The sequence below is a fragment of the Dreissena polymorpha genome, chromosome 10 (assembly GCF_020536995.1).
Source record: "Dreissena polymorpha isolate Duluth1 chromosome 10, UMN_Dpol_1.0, whole genome shotgun sequence".
NCBI classification, from domain to species: Eukaryota; Metazoa; Mollusca; class Bivalvia; order Myida; family Dreissenidae; genus Dreissena; species Dreissena polymorpha.
In genome coordinates this window covers 80,615,842-80,635,366 of record NC_068364.1, presented here as the reverse complement: position 1 = coordinate 80,635,366, position 19,525 = coordinate 80,615,842, and the positions used below count along the sequence as shown (strand labels likewise).

At 34.0% G+C, this 19,525-nt stretch overlaps 1 protein-coding gene and 1 long non-coding RNA gene across 3 annotated transcripts; both read right to left on the bottom strand.

Moving 5' to 3' along the window:
- Positions 1-742: 742 nt before the first annotated feature.
- Positions 743-3,354, bottom strand: LOC127848808 (uncharacterized). Of its 2 annotated transcripts, none has more exons than XR_008034782.1 (3): positions 2,664-3,354; positions 2,099-2,258; positions 743-1,796 (listed from the first exon to the last, which is right to left on the bottom strand). It is a non-coding gene; the product is annotated as an uncharacterized LOC127848808 (long non-coding RNA). The 2 variants fall into 2 exon arrangements; XR_008034783.1 differs by having other exon boundaries at positions 3,070-3,354.
- Positions 3,355-10,473: 7,119 nt separating this feature from the next.
- LOC127847052 (39S ribosomal protein L4, mitochondrial-like) lies at positions 10,474-19,508 on the bottom strand. Its single transcript, XM_052378598.1, has 2 exons — positions 19,264-19,508; positions 10,474-12,602 (listed from the first exon to the last, which is right to left on the bottom strand). The coding sequence occupies exons 1-2, from the start codon at positions 19,458-19,460 to the stop codon at positions 11,900-11,902; spliced, it is 900 nt and encodes a 299-aa protein (XP_052234558.1). The 5' UTR covers positions 19,461-19,508; the 3' UTR covers positions 10,474-11,899.
- Positions 19,509-19,525: the final 17 nt, after the last annotated feature.

The following is a 19,525-nucleotide window of genomic DNA, read 5'->3' as shown; positions in this document are numbered from 1 at the left end:
ATTCGCTATACTTGATCTCATTCATTAAACTATTTACGCCGTATATCTTTTTTAAAGATATTTCTTGTTATAGTCTTTCTAGGTGCATTTTCTGGTGAGTACAATGCGAAATATTATAAACCATACCATCCGTAACACCGCAGGTGTATTTGTCATTCTAAACAAATGGTATTAAGAACTTCGAAATTAAATTAAAATCGACAAACCAGCGTATCCGAAAACGACTGTCCGAAAACATGTCGCGATACATAATTTCCAAATGAAATAAAATATGCATATCGTTTGACGGCAGAAAAAGAAAACCAGTCACCAGTAACCTAGCAAATACGCAGTCAATATATAATTTGATTAACATATTGTTTTAAAATATGATATTGCAGTGCTTTACTTTGCCAGTTACTGCTCATGTCAGTGCAAGCCGCTTACCAATCAGAAATCAATAAATAAAATCGGTACCAAGCGCAAATGTCCGGAATGCCGACGATGCTATAACAATATTCGTTCTGAAATGATCCCGCACTAAAAGAATTTTGTCCCTACCCCCACCCGTCTTAAACAAACACATCGGATTTACATTCACCTCAAAATCAACCCTGGACGGCTCAAATCCGGATTTCCGGAATAATCCGGAAAATTGACACCCCCTGCTAAGTGTACTTATCGGTTTCTCGACCACGTGACCCCGCCGCGAGATAGCCCGATAAGGCGCGAAGTTTCCAATCTGTGTTCTCTATAGGTTACGCATGCGCAATTAATTTCCTTCTATATTACATATAAAATAGTTGAAGTTCGATATCAATTTTTACCATGATCAAGCGCATACCCACTATATCATCATACATCATTGGAAAGATTAATGCATATACTTTTGAAAAAAATGCATGTCATTAAATTCTATACGCGCAAACTCAAAATATTTACCTTAGAATAGGCAAACCGGTTTTGACAGCTGTGCAGACAACCATTTTGGGCTCAAATAGTATGACCTACTTTCGAAGCCGGGAACCATCAACACAAAAAGTAGAGCACAAAAATGGCTTATTTTCTTATTGCTTACAAATATACCTTCAAGTTGATACCAAAACCAACCATTTGCAATGTATTTTACAAATCCTAGGCAGCATGCACTCAACAATGTGTGCTAAGTATCAAACTGACTGCATGTAACCCTAAAAACAGGAGTTCCGGTTTGGGGTTATGTGACCTTTAAGAGAACCCAACCCCTTCAAATTTAAATTAAAGGCACTTTTCCCACAGGTATAATCTGTTTTGAGAAAGATCACAAAGTTCCGGTACAATGACACACAGATTAATTCATAAAAGTTGCCGTTGAAAGCGCCATGCGTAACAGCGTTTCGCGTCAAGAATTAAGGTAGAAAAGCCAAACTCGGTTACATCATACATGCAGCACTTAGACTCCATACAAGGCATGTCTTTCGATTCTAATAGGCAAAGCTTATCTTACATATGGCTTAATAAGTGAAAAAAATCATCAATGGCAATATTTGTGCATCAAAGCAGGTTTTGAACTGGATTCGAACAAACTTTTTATATTTTTTTTGCACATTTTAGGTAAAATCCATGTAGAAGCAGCAATGCTGATGTCATTTGACCCAACAAAAGGGCTCGCTTGCATGGAAAAACAACACACTTGGCTTCCTGACTAAAAAAGTCATCGTCAGACATGAGCTTTAAGTCTTTTGTCACACCTGGACCTATGATTCCTCGGCTCGAGTTCCGTCTAGGGCAGGCTCCGGAAAGTGTCAGTCTGGCCCGGGTGCTCAATTCCGTGTAATCTGAGAAAACAAAAAAGGTTTTTTGTGCGCATTTGCCCATTACGGTGCCAACTAATGTAAGTTAGATACAATTAGAGTAAGCTTTCAATAGTCTTTCTCGCTTTATTTGCTGCAAATGGTTAATTCACCACGCCGGCATCACATTGTCGGGCACACCGGCAAAGTTATCGCCACAAAGTTTGGTTTCAGAGCTGCAGTCAATGTAAAACACACAAATTTCCTAATTTTGGTGACAAAAGTGTGCCAGGATATCAAAGAAATCATTTTACAATAGATTTAATTGAAAATAACGGCGTACTAACCTGCAAAGACACCGATCCTCTCGACACGACTGGGCGAGTGTTGAGGGCCGTCTCCGAATCAGTCACACTGTACAGTTTTCGATGGCCTGTCACTTCAGCCGGACTTGTAAACCAATTGGACGACAGTTCAGGCAGAGCTATAGACCCATTTCGACACCGCCTACAAATGCACACTTAGGTTTACGCATAATATTAAGGTCACTTAAATACAGATTCCCTGGTGTTTTTCATGCAGGGTCTATCGCAACAACATTCTTCCAGGAAAGAAAGCATAATATTATTATCATTTTTGTGTTTTCAGCTGAATACTTGATTTTACTTGAACTCAGCGAGATATCCAAACAGGTAAAATAAGGCAAAGTAGTGTTATTCTGAGTAGATCTGCCTGAATGGGTTGAAGGCGAAGGCGGATAGAAGTGTAGGTCCAAAATTGGCGGGCATTTTTAACAGAAAAAGGCTCAAAAAGTAAACAATAATAATAAATACAGATGAAATAAAGACATGCATTAGGTTCATTATTGAGATTGATGCAAATTAATGTCAAAATGGCACTGAAAAACAATACCGGGTGTTTAAGTAGTCTTAGAATATGTCTCCGGAACAGGTTTCGGTGTGATTTTCCAGCATTTACCCCCCTTATGACCCCAAGTGCAACAGCCCAATTGCAAACAGCCCTTATTTGGGTCAAAATGACATCTGGCAGTTATGTTTTGCAATACAGAGAGTTTTTGATGGTCAAATGTCAAAATTCTGGCAGACGACTAACTTGGTCGGATGTGCTTAAAGGTTACGCATGCGCAATTAATTTCCTTCTATATTACATATAAAATAGTTGAAGTTCGATATCAATTTTTACCATGATCAAGCGCATACCCACTATATCATCATACATCATTGGAAAGATTAATGCATATACTTTTGAAAAAAATGCATGTCATTAAATTCTATACGCGCAAACTCAAAATATTTACCTTAGAATAGGCAAACCGGTTTTGACAGCTGTGCAGACAACCATTTTGGGCTCAAATAGTATGACCTACTTTCGAAGCCGGGAACCATCAACACAAAAAGTAGAGCACAAAAATGGCTTATTTTCTTATTGCTTACAAATATACCTTCAAGTTGATACCAAAACCAACCATTTGCAATGTATTTTACAAATCCTAGGCAGCATGCACTCAACAATGTGTGCTAAGTATCAAACTGACTGCATGTAACCCTAAAAACAGGAGTTCCGGTTTGGGGTTATGTGACCTATAGACCGTTCCATAATCGATAAATTGACCGCCGCCATATTGTCAGTCACGTGACTGTCCGCCATTACACTGCTGCTAACTGGTGCGAGACTGCGATTCCAAAAGCCAAAAACGTAGAGAATACCCGCTTAACCGTTGTCGGATAAATAAATTACTAAATGAATTAATGTGAGGCGATTATCACATTTTTGTTGTTTAAATGATTGTTTGAAGTTGAGATTGATTGTTACAAATAAAATGTTTAAAATGCTTTCGTGTATTTGTTTTTTTTTATATCTGTAATCAAGTGGTAATCATCGGCGAAAATTTGCCGGTTCAGTCGCTCATACTATGTCTTTGATTAGACTTGTTTCTTTTAACGTTTCACAAACAATTCACGCATGTATTGTTGTGTTGATTTTAATAGCCGCAACATCAAGCAATTTATATTTTAATTAATACTTATTAAAGATTCTCGCGCAATTAATTACCGCTAATTGTTTGTAATTGGTCTCATGTGGTAAAAATCTACATTCCAAAATCATAACATATTATATTAAGTATGATATTTTTGATACGCCTTCCTTTATTTTTCTTGTTCTAACTGATATCAAAGATAAAAAATTGTGGTTTGGATTTATATTTAATTATGGAATTTTGTCACGTTAAAAAACGAGCTTTTTATTACGAGAGAGTGATATTGATCTTGACGATCTTTTATGTGATTATTCGGAAGATGAAGAGAATGTGATCTATGTGATATATCTATATTTTCATCTGTGAATCATTTAACAGCTATAAAGCTAAAAAATACTAAAAAATGTATTTTATAGGTCTTTGAAGTAACGCAAAACATATGGATAACGACACCAAATGTTTAGTCAATTAATCCACACAAAAAAACTCCGAAAAAAACACCTAAATAATATTTCAAAAATATATTATTAAGCGCCAAACGAATTTATTAATACATTTATTTGCAACTTTAAAAACGCGGCATAAGCATCAAATTAAAGATTATCTGAAGACTGAAAGGCCGACAATTTGACACAACAAAGAGCTCTATGCATAAGCCGTAATATTTTTTGCAAAAAAGCTTAAATAAATTACAATAGTAATACATCTAATTATAAAAATATAATTATGAATGGCATGAGTACGTTAGTGTGATAAACACGTGAGTAATAGAAAGTATAAGGGGTGCATTGAAAATAAACGTACTACAAAGCCCTATTAAAAGCGAAGTGCATGACAGTATTAACATGTAATTTTAATTTGATGGGTTTTGTACAGAGAATGACGCTATTGAGGAATATAAACATACAACTGAAAAACATAACTTTACATGATGCAATTTGAACTGTGTATTCATGTATATTGAAAACTCGTTACTAGTGAGTATGAGTGGCAAATATCTAACATTTTAACACACATATATCTATATTAATTTTTTTTTTTAACAATATTTACCCCCGTTCGTGTCAAATGTAATTTCTTGTTTAATGATGTCATTCGTGCATTGCCGTAACATTAAATCTTCATACGAAATGACGTAGTTTTAATTAACCGATACCCGCTAAATACGTTAAATGTTATGTTTTTAGGTAAATTTTATAATTATCAAATACTTTTTTTCATAAATTAAACCAGGGATTAAACGGGCTAGTATCTTTACGGTGTACAATTTCTGATATTCTATATTGGACATAACTTTTAATTTGTACAATATGTAACATATCTAATGAACGCAACTGTTAAGTATGTCGGAGGTAAAATATTAAACAAAATGACTGCTTAATACTACCAGAAAGAGAAGACATGGTTATGGCACGCCTGAACCACAAAAAAGAGAAAAACTAAGTTTAAGTTACTTAAACTAGGTTTTTCTCTACTTAAACTCAATTTAAGTAACTTAATTCGAATTAACGCTACTAAATGCATTAAGTAGTTAAGAAGAGTTATTTTCTATTTATGTGAGAAAAATGAATTAAGCAGAGAAAAACTTAGTTTAACTCGTTAAGTGCGCCCGAACAACAAAAATTGATTTTAATTACCGTTAAGTTACTTAAATTGCATTTAACGCTGCTTAAAATTAATTTAAGGGCTTTCGCATCGTTAATTGTATTTAATTATTACTTAAGTAATAAAATTTTTACTTAAGTTGAATTATTAATTATCGTTAAGTCAAAACTCGCGTCCGAAAATAAGCATATGAAACAAGCGTTTTGATTGGTTGTCAGGTTTGTTAATAAATTCAGGCCCGAGGTCGGAAGAAAAAGATTGCCATGTGGTACGAGCAAAAAATACAGATATTATAAATTTGGATTAGAATCTTAAGTCAGCTAAAATTTGTTTTAGTCTGGAATAACATTCAAAACACCCTTTCATCATCAAATTTTGCTGACAGTCAGTAACTATGCAATAAACATCAAAAACGATCCGCCCGTCTATATATTTCCGGGTCATATCGCATTTACCTGTAGTAATAACTTGTCTTGTATACGAGTAGTCATACCAGCTTGTATGTAGAAACTGGGACTATATTGTATGTCCCAGGTAGAAATTAAAGATTATATCGTGTCACCGAATCCAACTTAATTATATTCTATACATGTAAATTTTGGCTTTGATTTTAGTATTTAAATGGAAAAAAAACAGTCTCCAGTATCTCAGTATTGGCAGTGAACTTATAAGTAAACAATCCCAAAAAGTACACATATCAGAAATTACCCAGGTGATATTTTAAGTCTGAGTGCACTATTGTCTTTTAAAATAATTTTAAATGTAAAAAAAGAAAAAAATGTACTGTTAACATATTATTTAGAAACATATCTAACTTAAGTGTTCTGATTTTTCCCCTTTAGAAATAAATAGTTTAGACAGAGACATATATTCAGTATATATTCCCAGTTTAGATATTAATTAAAAGAACTAATGTATGCATTTGTTAAATGTCATTCGTTCTTCCGAAATATTATCCTATATTGTTTGATGAGATTCAAAATAAACCTAATTAAGAATTTAATTGTTGTTTTAGTGCAGCAGTTAACAATTTATATTTTTTTATGAGTGTGTAAATATTGCAATGGTAACAAACGAATCCATAATACAGTATTAAAAATGTCATGAGGATCAGTGATTGCTCGTTAATTGTCTTTCATATCCTGTATTTGTTATTTCAGTTCCCTTTTTAAAAACAACCAACATTTTGTTGTTGTTTTAACAGTATTGGTAATTGTCTAGTTAATTGAAGGGTACCCCTTGATTACACATGGGTTGTTTTCTTAAAAAGAAGGCCATATGACATTCCACAAGCTAAGTCATAGTATGGCTTCATCTTTTTCTTATAAATAAACCACCACTCAATTGCTTGATCATAATTATCCTGAATTCAAGATGTCAGTTGGTAAGTAGCAATTTTATTTTTTGGGTGTTTTAGTTTTGTCAAAATTTAGTCAATAACATCACTTAAGCCATCTCTGAGTGTTATTGAAACTCTTTCAAGAACACTGTCAGCTGTAGGTAAATGCGTGCGTTGTAACCGATCCATTGCAAAATTGTAAATGGCGGTAGAAGAATATCCTTTCCTGTTTACGTTTGTTACGACGTTTCTGATTGGCTTAGGTCTTCCGGATCATTAACTGACCAATCAAAACAATTCGACTTTACAACTTAAGTAAAATTCCTTACTAAAGTTGAATTCGTGTAACTAAAAACATATTTTAAGTAGAAAAACCTATTTTAACGCAACTTAATTGAAAATAGTACAATTGATAGAGAAAATCCTTGTTAAGTTGAATTAATTCAACTTAAGTAAGAAAATTACCATTAAGCACCGTTAATGCATTTTCGGTGTTTTAATTAGCGTTAACGCCGCGGGAACCACAAAAACTACTTAAATTCATTTTAAGCAGCGTTAATTCGAATTAAGTAACTTAAATTGAATTTAAGTAGAGAAAAACCTAGTTTAAGTAACTTAAACTTAGTTTTTCTCATTTTTGTGGTTCAGGCGTGCCATACATGGTGGCATCATCAATTGTGTTTAATGACCAGACTGTCATCTGCCACCCAGTGTGGTTTATGACATCCCGGGATGACGCCATGTTGTTAGTTAAGTCTGGATAATATCTGATCAAAACGAGATAATCGGATTATGCAGAACAATAGGGCAATTCAACACTGGAATGCAAAGGATTACGCGATTTTAAGATTGATGCATATAATCAAATGATAAATATTGCATTTAGTTTAATTAAATGTTTTTTTTAATGTGTTAACGTGTTTATTTTCCTCGACAAATACCTAAAAAATGCACGTTTTTCAAACATTTTTCTGTTATAACACTAACTTAACATCTCCTCTAGCAGAAAAACTTTATTTCATACAATTTGCATGACAAACAAACAAGTTTTACAAAAAGAAAGAAATTCACCCGTTGAATAATCGGTGCTCTCTTATATATGTTACCGGTTGTTTGGCAGTAGTGTAATGGCGGACGCGGAGAGTAATCAGGGGAGATAATTGGGTAATTACTAAATTATGGAACGGTCTATAGGTCTTTGTTTTGATAAAAGAAATAACGGCCCTAATCATCATTATAATTGACCTTTCGACAGCGAGAGTGAAGCCACGCCCCCCGATTTCAAGGGAGGTCACTCCGCCGAAGTCCGTCATAAAACTGGCTACGCGAATCGGTACGTTGGAAGATATTCACAAAGATTTCGGTCCAAATTACATGAAATGTTTCTATTGCTATCATGTTTTATTTAAAATGTGTTAAATGTAATGTATTAAATAGGTGTTTAGCTCCCCTCAAAGATATAGTACCAGAAAGGCCGTTTACCAAAAAGGCTTCCCAAAAAGTCCGCATCAGTGAACCAAAAACGCCTCATGGTATACCAGAAAGGCCATACAATATTTTTATTATCATTGAATAGTTATGCTGAATATAATTATCATATCTATGAAATAGTCATAACTTTTTTATAAGTCTACTTAAAAGTCGTTAATCTATAGTCAAAGTCGGCCAATTATCGCAAATTATCACATACAGTATGCATTGTCGTTTGTCACAATACTTTTCATTGAGTAATAGATGTTTCAGTTTTTTAATTAAAAGCCGTTAATTTTGCAACCGATGGCAATATTGCAAATGTGGCAAAGGTAAGTAAATTTATTATATAAGAAGACAAAGAACGTTATATTGAAATCCGATATAACACATATCTATAATGCGTTTGGTCAAAATGACCCATGAGCGTTGTTACAATCGTGTAACATAGTCAATGTCGTCAAAAAAGTAACATACACAATATATTATTAATTTCCTCTTAGACTATTTTTTGCAATGTTTAAAATATAAGAAGTTGAAAGAATTTTCATGTACAAAAAAAAACTCGCTAATCAGACTGGCTATCAAAGTGCCAAGGGTCATTCACAGTTTGCGGCATCTGTTTTGATAACGGATTAGTAGAAAGCCCACATATGGTGTAAAATGACATTTATTGGCAACTATTGATAATTACATGCGCATTTTAAAATAGTTTCTTAACTTTTAACGATATACAACTAGCTACATTAAATTCGGAAGATTTAAACCGAAATAAATAAAAATGCTCTATTTTATGTGATATTATTAAAAATTATAACTGATTGTCTTTATTATTACGCATTTCATTAGCATTAATAATCTAGTTAGCAAAGTTTAGAATATTTTTTTATTAGCCGACTGCATTAGAATGTCAAATTTATTTAACGTTAGCCACCTTTGAAAATATGGTTTTAAATGTTCCTTTCTAATTTCTCTATATAGAGGAAAAACAAGTAAAAAGTGATACTCGTTTTCTATAGCGTGTCCGGTGCAAAACTTACATATTCTATTTTCGCGTAGTATCTTATTATGACGACCTTAGAACAAACGTCGAGGTGTTTTGCTTTCGGGCGATAGCTTAATATGTTGAGATTAAGCTGTTCGTTGAGACGACTACAAAGACGAATCCAACGTTTGCATTTTTTAAGATTAGTACCCGGTTAATGGAACGGAAAAAACGTAGTTCCATCTTTTAACCGTTCTGGATACATTGTGTCTGAATAACAAGTGCCATAACAGCACCTTTTAACCATTTTCTTTGTTTAAAACACAGCATTACGTATAAGCTTATGTGACGAACAACGGCGAGTTTGACGGACAAAATGGCGGATAGAAACGGGCCTAATCTATGCAGTAATCTGATTGGTTAATAAGCCTGTCAATCAATCGGCTGTCGAAAGGTCAATTATTGATCGTCGTGACAGTTTGTCCCCGTGTTACGTAATTTATTGTTCAATATCATAATGAAGCCGTTAATCTGATAATTACCCTCATAAAACTTGACAATAGCAGTAAAAACACCGTTTGTAACATTTCCACGCTTCAGTGATTGCAATCTGCACTGAAGGTCGCGTACATTGTCGTAAATCAATATTTACAACGGACAGACGCTGGCCGCAAATGCTCGGTCGCGTGCTTTCGATTCACAGAACATTTTCGGATAGGATTTTACCGATTTTGTGAAATTCGCCACTTTTAAAAAATTGGAGACATTTTTAAAAATTTAGCGCCATTTGGCGATCGACAGCGAAACCCCTGAAAATTAAGTACAATTACCTGTCATTAATATTGATTTCACTAAGCTTGTATGAAGTGGATTAAAACATACGCGAGTTACAAAGAAAATATTTGAAAATTACCAGTATGTACATAAAATGTACATTTATAGGCGTTAAGTATAGATAATTTGGTATGCGCACAGGATATTCCAGTATTGTTTTGCCTTCAGACAAATGCATGTATTGGAATAATTTAACACAGAAAACAGTGTGAAACATTAAGAATAATAGGTTTAGTTGAAAATAGCAAGTACAGAGCGCTTTAGTCTTTATTCTGGAATCCCAATTATGAGAGCGGTATACAAAGATAGTTTTCCTTTATGCGCTTATAGAATTTAAATTTCAAAAGAACGGTTAAGTTATATTATATTTATATTTAATCAACATGTTCAAGAAAAATAATTAGATGCAAAACGTCAAATCAAGCCTAAGTAACCTTCCGTCAAATTAAGTCAATATAAAATGATTTGAGATAAAGTTAAACAAGATATGTACTTTATTAATTTATATTAAATTTCAGACAATTGTGAAGTAATTACAATTATCAAATTTTACCGACACGTTTTGCAGTTTATAAACAATACTTCAATAATTCGATGACTTACATCAGCACAGTTGTATGCATAAAACAATAGCAGAAATTCGATGAGCCATTAAATATACCACTCTATTTATCCTGAACACAGCTCCAATAAAAACAATTGTTGAGACAACATTTACAAGATCTGATTACTTTAAAACGAAGAAAAACTAATTCCAAATAAACGTGTTAAAGAAAAAATGAAGTTTTTTAATGTGAGACACCTCAATACAATGCAATGATTAAGTTTCTAGATGCTTCCTGAATCTCTTACTATGAAAACAGATACAATGCAGTCAACTACACTGTACTAAAAAAAACTAAACAAGAGCACCACATAACGGGTGCCAACGCTCGGCTGCCGGTGCATTTATGAATAAATGAAAGCTTGTCAGATTATTTTTTTAGAGGTCACAGTGACCTTGACCTTTGACCTAGTGACCCAAATATGGGTGTGGCGAGTAAAACTCCTCAAGGTGCAGCTACATATGAAGTTTCAATGTTGTAGGTGGAAGCACTTTGATTTTAGAGCCAATGTTCAAAACCTTGACAAAATGTTAAGGTTTTAGCACGACCCGGACGGCGGACACGACACGACGAGCTGGCTATGACAATACCTCAGGTTTTCTATGAAAACAGCCGAGCTAAAAATGGTGTCATAAACAATGGCATACTAATGTCTAATCATTTAAGTACACTTCATTATACCTGAATGTCTTCTTTAGGTAGCATTATAGCAGTATTAATCAGTAATTTCAAGAGTAATGAAATGCCATAATGTGAGATTATATTGGCAATGATTTAATGTACATGTATTGAACATTATTTTACTCATTAATGTCTGCATGAAACATCCTTGTAAAAGAAAATGCATGTTTAAACAATTTTATTGTTGTTATTAGTTGCTGCAAAGTGAGCATTGATAATCTTAGGTATTGTTTCCCAAAAGAATCTTACTTTCTTAAGCCTAGACTGTTAGGTAAGTTTATGATCTAATTCTGTTACAATGAACATGACTTGTCTACTGTTTTCTGTTACTTAGGCTCTTGTAATTCATGTACACACAAGAAACAATCAATGCATGATTTTCTTTAATTCATAGCATTTCTCTCCAACAGAAACATTCAATATGAAAAAAGATATGAAATATAAAGTAGCACGACCAAAATGAAGAATCTTTTAACTGAGAATTAATTTAGATACAAAGAACTGATAATTTTATTCATCTAATTGCTATTTCTATCAATTTTCCCAATACAACAATCCATACTAATCTTAAATTGTCTATTTCAGTTATTGCAGAACTGATTTTTGGCTCACTCCATGACAACACTGTTCTTATTTTCTAACATCAGCTTTGTGCATCTGCTCCAGAAGTTTCTGCTCCAGTTTTTCCACAGCAGCTAACGTCATCACCAAGGTCTGATGCTTAAGGATGCTATACACATTGAGCCCGTAAACAGGCAGGAGATTGTACTGTCCAAACTCACTGGCTGCCAGTGACATGTTGACGGGCATTATGTCAGTATCATCGACAAACAGGACTGAGAAGCCCCAGTAACGAGTGTCAATCAATTCTTGAAGATATTCGGGATCTTCTGACGGGATTTCCAGAGAGTCCACTATGTGTAAGTCGTCCTGGGCGTATTTCACCGACAAGGCAATCCTCAGTCCAAGTTCTCGTTTCTCTTTCGACAGCATGTAATACGTACTGTAAGGCCCTCGGGGACCATGCGCACTTCCACCATATTTCCAGTTACACGCTTTGGTACTTCCAGCACGCTTTTTACCCATTCCTTTCTGCGGAAATGGTTTACGCCGACGTTTGTCCAAGTCCCCCTTGGAAAGCTCTTTTTCATAGTTAATATAGCGGTATTTGTGCTGCCAGACCACATTTTCATGCAGAATGTCCATTCTTGGTGGTGTCCCAAACACATCTGGGTGGAGGTCAATAATGCCAAGTTTCTCAGAGGATATTGTGTCCATGTTCTCTAGCCATGCTTGCTTCGGCTCAATGTATGGGTTTGGAAACTGTATTTTTCTGAAAATGTCATATTAATAAGAATCAGTATTCTGCACAGAAAATAATAATGTTACAGGAAATCATATCCAAAACTAACAGCACCTAGTATCAACAATTTTACAAATTACATTTTTATTGCATTACATGTATTTTTCTTGAATATGTGTTGGTGAAAAACCAAAAATGAATTGTGGACTGGAGTAATTAAGTTGCGAGCTTATTTTTAAATTTAAGATATACATTACTATGCTTGAAAATAATTACAGACACGACTAAAATGAGCAATGAAAAGTTAAAGTGCATTTCAACATCTTACTTTAAATGAAATAATTATCGCTATTCCATTCAATTTTTTTGGTCCTCTTCATTTAATTTCCACATAAATTGCAAAGTGCTGTAGAAAACTGCACCAGTGTGAATACACAACGTTCATGTATTTGATTTATTTTCAAGAAAACTATTTTACTTTTTCCCCCGATTCTCAGAAATTACAAATGTTGCATGGAACAATCTCTGAAACTGTGCGCGCACATCATGAAAATAGATGAAATGACAACATACACATGTTCAGTGGGTACCCTGTCCCGATTCCATCATTGGATGCTAATTTTTTCAAATCTTTTTATAGTAACATGTATGCCTTAATTGTATTAGAACAAATGGCGAACATTGATGTTTCTGCAATTCTTGAGCACTTTTATGTGTCAATGTTGCTAAAAAAAGAAGTTTGACCAATAAAACAGAAACTTCATAAATTGTTAATAAAAGTTATAAAAAAGTTAAATTACTGTTTCAGTTGGTATAAATATGATCAGAGAATTAAATTTTCAAAGTTTTGTTTGCCCAGGGGACAAAAATTCCACTCGTCCACTACTCCTATAAATATGAGGTCGATTTACATCGACCTCATATCGTTTAACGTTATTTTGCAATAGCATCGTTCCGACATGAATTCATGTCGGAAGCTTTAACGGCATCAAATTCATATAACAGCACAGAATAATCATGCAATAAATTATTAAACATAAAATATAAACATTATTTTACTAATTGCATTAGAAAAATGTTTATACAGACTTACAAGTAATGATAGTCCAGACCTTAAAACACTACCACTGTTCAAATTCCATATTGTTGCCATATAGCACTGTGTAAATTGAAAGTTGCATAATGTTACCTCATTGGTCGGTTATAAATACATTGTTTCTCTATATATAGTATTCGATTTAGACGAAAATAATAATTTACGTGGAATGTCATATTAGTTTTCCATTAAAACTTTGATCTTGCTGTGTGTGTTTATGGACGTTATTAATTATGTTATACTTATTTTTGTATTTCATTAAATATTAGAACGTGTAGCCCTTTTTGTTAACTGTTTTTAGCAAACGATTCGCGGCTTAATAAGACACGGAAAATAGTTAAAGCGACACTTTCATTTAAAGGTTTAATGTGAACAATATTAAATGAAACCTTTTTTGGTATTAATATATTTTATTGACATGTTAAATTCGATACTTGAAAAGGTGTTTAGTCTTTAAAAAGATGTCGCTGATATTGTTAATTTCAATAACTGTTAATATGCTTAATGTTGTGTAAGAAATTGAATAGTTTCACTGAGTTTTATTCCCGCCTAAAATCCGATATCGTAAAACGCGCAACGGTTAAGAATAAGGTCTCAATAAGTTTAAGTATTCAGATCTGAATATCAGCAGCTGTGCCAGCTGGGAGTCCCGTTTTGGCTTTAACAACCGCAAGCGAAACAACATACTTTTTTAAGTCTTGCACTTAGACTCCATGATCACAAGTATAGGTCCCTGCTGTGGCGTATGACACCATAGTGTTATTCAGTATTGGTCGGCACAGTATCTGATCATAACGAGACAATTGGTTTGTGCTGAACACAGGGGCAATAAAACCACAGATCTATCAATAAACAAGATTATTGAGATATCTTTTATTGAACACCGCGATAAAAATGCTCAAACCACGGACTCTAGATTACACGGATAAGAAACATGGCAACATTCTCAGAATCATCACTGCTATATGTGTAATCACCTAATAATTCGTCTAAAAATAATTTATATATTTGAGTTGAAGACGATGTACTGTTGTATAAGTCTGAATTAACTATCTGTCTGCCTGTCTAAATCAAAGCCGTCATCGTCCCAGTGAAAAAAAATCTGATTTTGAATAGTTGAACATGATGCCCTAATGTCAAAATACGAAATGACCCGCGTAACACCGACCGTGATTTTCAAGAATCTTTAATAAATTGATAATTTAAGGTAAATAACATTTCATATAATTATACATAATTCCCTCGTTGATAATTAACAGCAAACGATGAATGTTTTTGACACCCATTTTATTTCAAGTATGCATGCAAAGCCGAATAAAATCGAGAGGGTCCGCTATATACGCTGTTTCATCATAAATTTAACACCCTTTCTGTGTTATAAACAAGAGCTGAAATAGTTAATTTATTAAGATTTATTTATAATAAGCTTTATTGATATGTTTCGTGAACAAAATACTACAATATATCATAAAAAATATAATAATCATGGCAAAGGAAATTCAATGGCCGGTTTCTAAACAAAAGCATAATCGCCGAGACCGTAGCATCAGTTCAGTGCGTTAGGGACGCGCGCTACTTTCTTCCGCCTTCATTCCTTAATTACTTTTGTTTTTAAACAATTTTTTTTCTATCGTATACAGAATTCTATTCTCCTAAGCAAGATGTAATTTTTAAAACTGAACTCCAAATATAAACGCTACAAATTGGTATTAAGTACGAACATGTCAACCGTAAATCTAGATTCTAAAACTCCAAAACGGTATGATATTTGAAAAAGTTTAAGTTATAACTCGCCGGGCTGTCGAAATCAGAAGAAAAACTTAATATATATTTATATATCTGTTTACTACATAACGTAAGCTTTCTAATGATATATAATTTGTCAAAATCGGCCGAGAAATGAAACTATAATTCAACAAAAGACGTGAGTGGGTACATCAAAATGTATAACCTCGGCGCTTCGCTGTACGCTAATTGTACAAAATCGATAGCCACAATACGGTAAAACGCGCGGTGGTAAAACATAAAATGTTTATTTCTTGTGTTTATCTCGCTATAAATCCATTAATAACAACGTGAATATACTAAAACGTATATTTTTGAAAGAGGAATTAATAAGCAACAAGATAACGTATAAACCAATAAAATCGGATGAATAGTTTTTGCATAAGATTGAATTTACTACAGTAAGGGTCAAATACTCGATTCATCTCCTAACAATATACACTCCGTGATACAACTGGTAGTTTTAACACACACATATAGGTTCCATTTAATTAAAGAGTACAGAAAGCTAAAAAGTGATGTGGTTTGTTGTACAACAACAATTGGTTATGTGTAACCTATTCAAAAAATAATTTCGTTCAAGATAATTCAATGTAATTCTATAAACGACAAACACACGAAGTGTGTTGTGTATGTTTATTTTTAAAAATGTACATAAGTGGTTTAAAAGCACAATTTTTTTACACATTTAAGAGGTAATCGCTCACATATATGTCTAATTAATGATAATTTTATGCATTAGCAAAGATTTAACGAGAAAAACTGAAGTTTTAGTTGAACTCAATTTGCTATAGGAAAACGACGGTAGCCGTTTAGACGTAAGCGGGGTAGCTTACGTCTAATTATTTGGACTACTCGTCCACTTGTATTGACGAGTGAAAACTTGAAAGGACGAGTGAATTTTCCTAAAGCTCTCATCCTACAGGACGTGTGAAAAAAACTGATGTTAAAATATGTATTTTCTGACCAGTAAAACTCTTTTTCATTAAATAACATTATTTTCTTAAAGCATTTCTATTCCGAAAGTAGAACACAAATGAACCGGAAATTGTAATTGTAAATTTCATACAGCAGGTGCGCGTTGTTATGCGAGACTATGTCCCGAGTAAATAGTGGCTTTTTTGGTGTAAACTTTGCGCTTTCATGCTGACAGGGAACCATCCGACTGCTTTGACTACACAAGTATTGATTTTTAAAGAATTATTTAACTGTGAAGAACGGTTTTAAACCTGTCTGAATTACGTCTGAAACAGGGCTTTCCTTAGACCTCAAATCTAAAGAGTCATTGACTCTTAGGACCAAATTTTCAAGAGTCAAAATCAAATTTGTATGAGTCATAATAATAACGCAGGAAAGTCAATGATCTTTTGTACTTTAAGCAAGATATAAGATATGAGATATAATTAATATATAAAAAGCAACAAATTTACAAATATCTAAACATTTATTTCTTATATTCCAGTCAATAAAAGAGCTAATGCAAACATACATTGTGACCAACATTGTGAGCATAGTGAAATTAATACGAAAAAAACACTCGCACTTGTAGTGACATAATATATATCAGGGGTGTCAATTGTCCCAAATTCGAAATACGGAAAATGAAGCAGAGATTCAGAGACCGTAGGATAAAGGGAATAGAGGGCAGAGCCCCTCGAGCCCTTGCTTACTGTTATTCTTTATTTTCTTTCTATGTGCAATTTCTTGTGAGTACAATGCGAAATTTTATCAATCAGACCATCCGTAACACCACATGTGTATTTGTCATTCTATAAAAAATGTTATAAAGACCGTTGGGAATAAATTAAAATCAACGAACCATACCGTATCAGAAAACGACTGTCCGAAAACAGGTAGAGATACGTCGTTTGCGAATGAAATAAAATATGTGTATTGTTTGTCTGCAGAAAATGAAGCCAGTAATAAGTAATCTAGCAAATACGCAATTAATATATAATTCGGTTGACATATTGTTTTAAGTATGATATTGCAGTGCTTAACTTTGCTAAAAGATAATTTATAGTTGGCGGACATTAGCAACGTTCGTAGAATGGTACGGTTTTCAGAAAGTAGCGGAGATGTTTCGTCAGTTACTGCTTATGTCAGTGCCAGCCGTTTACCATCAAAATACCTCCTTAAACTTTCTAATCGGTTTTACATTTATCTCAAAATCGACCCTGGACGGCTCAAATCCGGATTTAATTATTTCATGTGCCATCTTTACCGAAGACGTGCGACAAACACGCCGATTTTCTATGCCGTCTCAAATGGTCAATTATTACACCTATGTTGTAATCAATTAGCACATGCAGCATCCAAATTTGTCACTTTGCCACATGGTCAGTTATACCAGTTCTATGGTTATTTTTAGCAACTCTGATGCAAAGCTTGTAAATTTACGTTGTAGACAGTACATACGCCATCATAACTTTCGCGCGTCTTTGAACGGAGCAAATATGGAATAAAACAGGGTTGGGTACACTGTATTCAGCATTGGAAATACATTCTGACATATTGTGGAAGTATTTCTAAAAATATTGTGGATATGGATGTTATAATTATATATTGGATATTATTAAAACTGACGCGGGTGAGTCCATTCTGTTTTAGTGGGTTTAATACATGTCGTTTCTGCAAACAGCTGATAACAAACGCTCAGATAAATAATGGAACATTGATACACGCGTCATCGAACCAGCAGTGTTTTAATTGGTCATTACTAGACTTCTCAATGGAAAAAAACTCCGCCTACTGGGCGGACTTGTGCTTCAATGATTAGATTAGAAACGGGCGATAAATTAGCGTCTACCAAAAGATACTCCGCCCCAAGCCAATTATCGATTACTCTTAACACCTTTTGATTTCTTTGACACAAGTCGGTACATTCCCCCGGGTCAAATATGACGCATGACGTAATTTTCTCACGAGTCAAACTAGGGTATTCTGTAATTTTCAAGCGTCGAAACCCGGGAGCTCGGGTCAAAGGAAAGCCCTGTGAAAAATGTTTGACATACGAGCGTTTTTTAAAGGGAGTGGGGCGATGTTCAAACGTCCGAAATGGAAAGCATGCGAGCATTAGAAAAAAAGGAAATTAAAGCAGTCGGTGTACAATAAGACCAAACGTTCGCGAACTGTCCAAAATGCGTGGTTTGATGAATATTTGTTTGGCCTTTGAAATCTTAATTTCACACATATTTGAAGGACGAGTACATGTGTTTGCAGGAGTGAAAATTTTAATGCAGTCGTCCTTCAGGATGAGTGCAGTTTAGAAATATTTTTGTCCCATGTTGCCTTATGCATATTGCAATTGAGTACTCTTGCTTTTCAGATGTGACATCTCAATACCAGGTAAACAGCATGTGTAGAGGATGTTATTTGTGGGAGTGTATGCAACTATTGGCTTTGCACGGTTAAACACCCTAAAAATGAACCATTTTGGCATTGCTACAATGGAAATTTGATAAATCTTAAAAGGTTAATCAATTATTGCGGCATTGTTTGCACTAATTCAGAATTTCCTTAACTTGTTTCCTTAACCTCTCAATACAGGGTTATCGCAGGATACATAAAATACACAACTTGATTAGGGGAGTCTCATGAGTCTGTCAGAACTGAACATATTAATTTGTACGAAAAATCATTTGAATTAAGTTTTGTAAAACACGGTTCAAATATCAAATATGTGTTATATGAGCAGAACAAGACAAAGTGTCTTGACCAATAGTTCTTTACCAAGATGAAACAAAGTGACCATAGTCTTTTCTAGTCTTTGCGCGTCTTATAAATGATGAGACTTAAGTCTTTTCAAACCTGGAGGTTATTATTGGTAGCGACGGTCTTGCAACAACCCTAGCCGACGCTTCCACTTCGTCACCCTGGAAAACTTTTGTTGCAAAACAACGTTGTAAGAAGATTTGAGCTGCCGTGCATTGTCTTTGGATTAAGCTAACACAAGTGTTAGTCCGTGCTATTTGCCTAAAAACATTCATTTTCATAAACATGCACATTAAAGGGAATAAATTGTCATAGCACCGGTTGTTATTTAACCAGTGGACGAAATTAGAAAAAGATT

Bases quoted from the DNA above. Each gene is read 5' to 3' on its own strand.
- LOC127847052 (XM_052378598.1), bottom strand. From the start codon at position 19,460: ATGTGCATGTTTATGAAAATGAATGTTTTTAGGCAAATAGCACGGACT. The intron at 12,603-19,263 runs GTTTGAAAAGAC...TGACATTTTCAG, and splicing joins CTACCAATAATAACCTCCAG to AAAAATACAGTTTCCAAACC.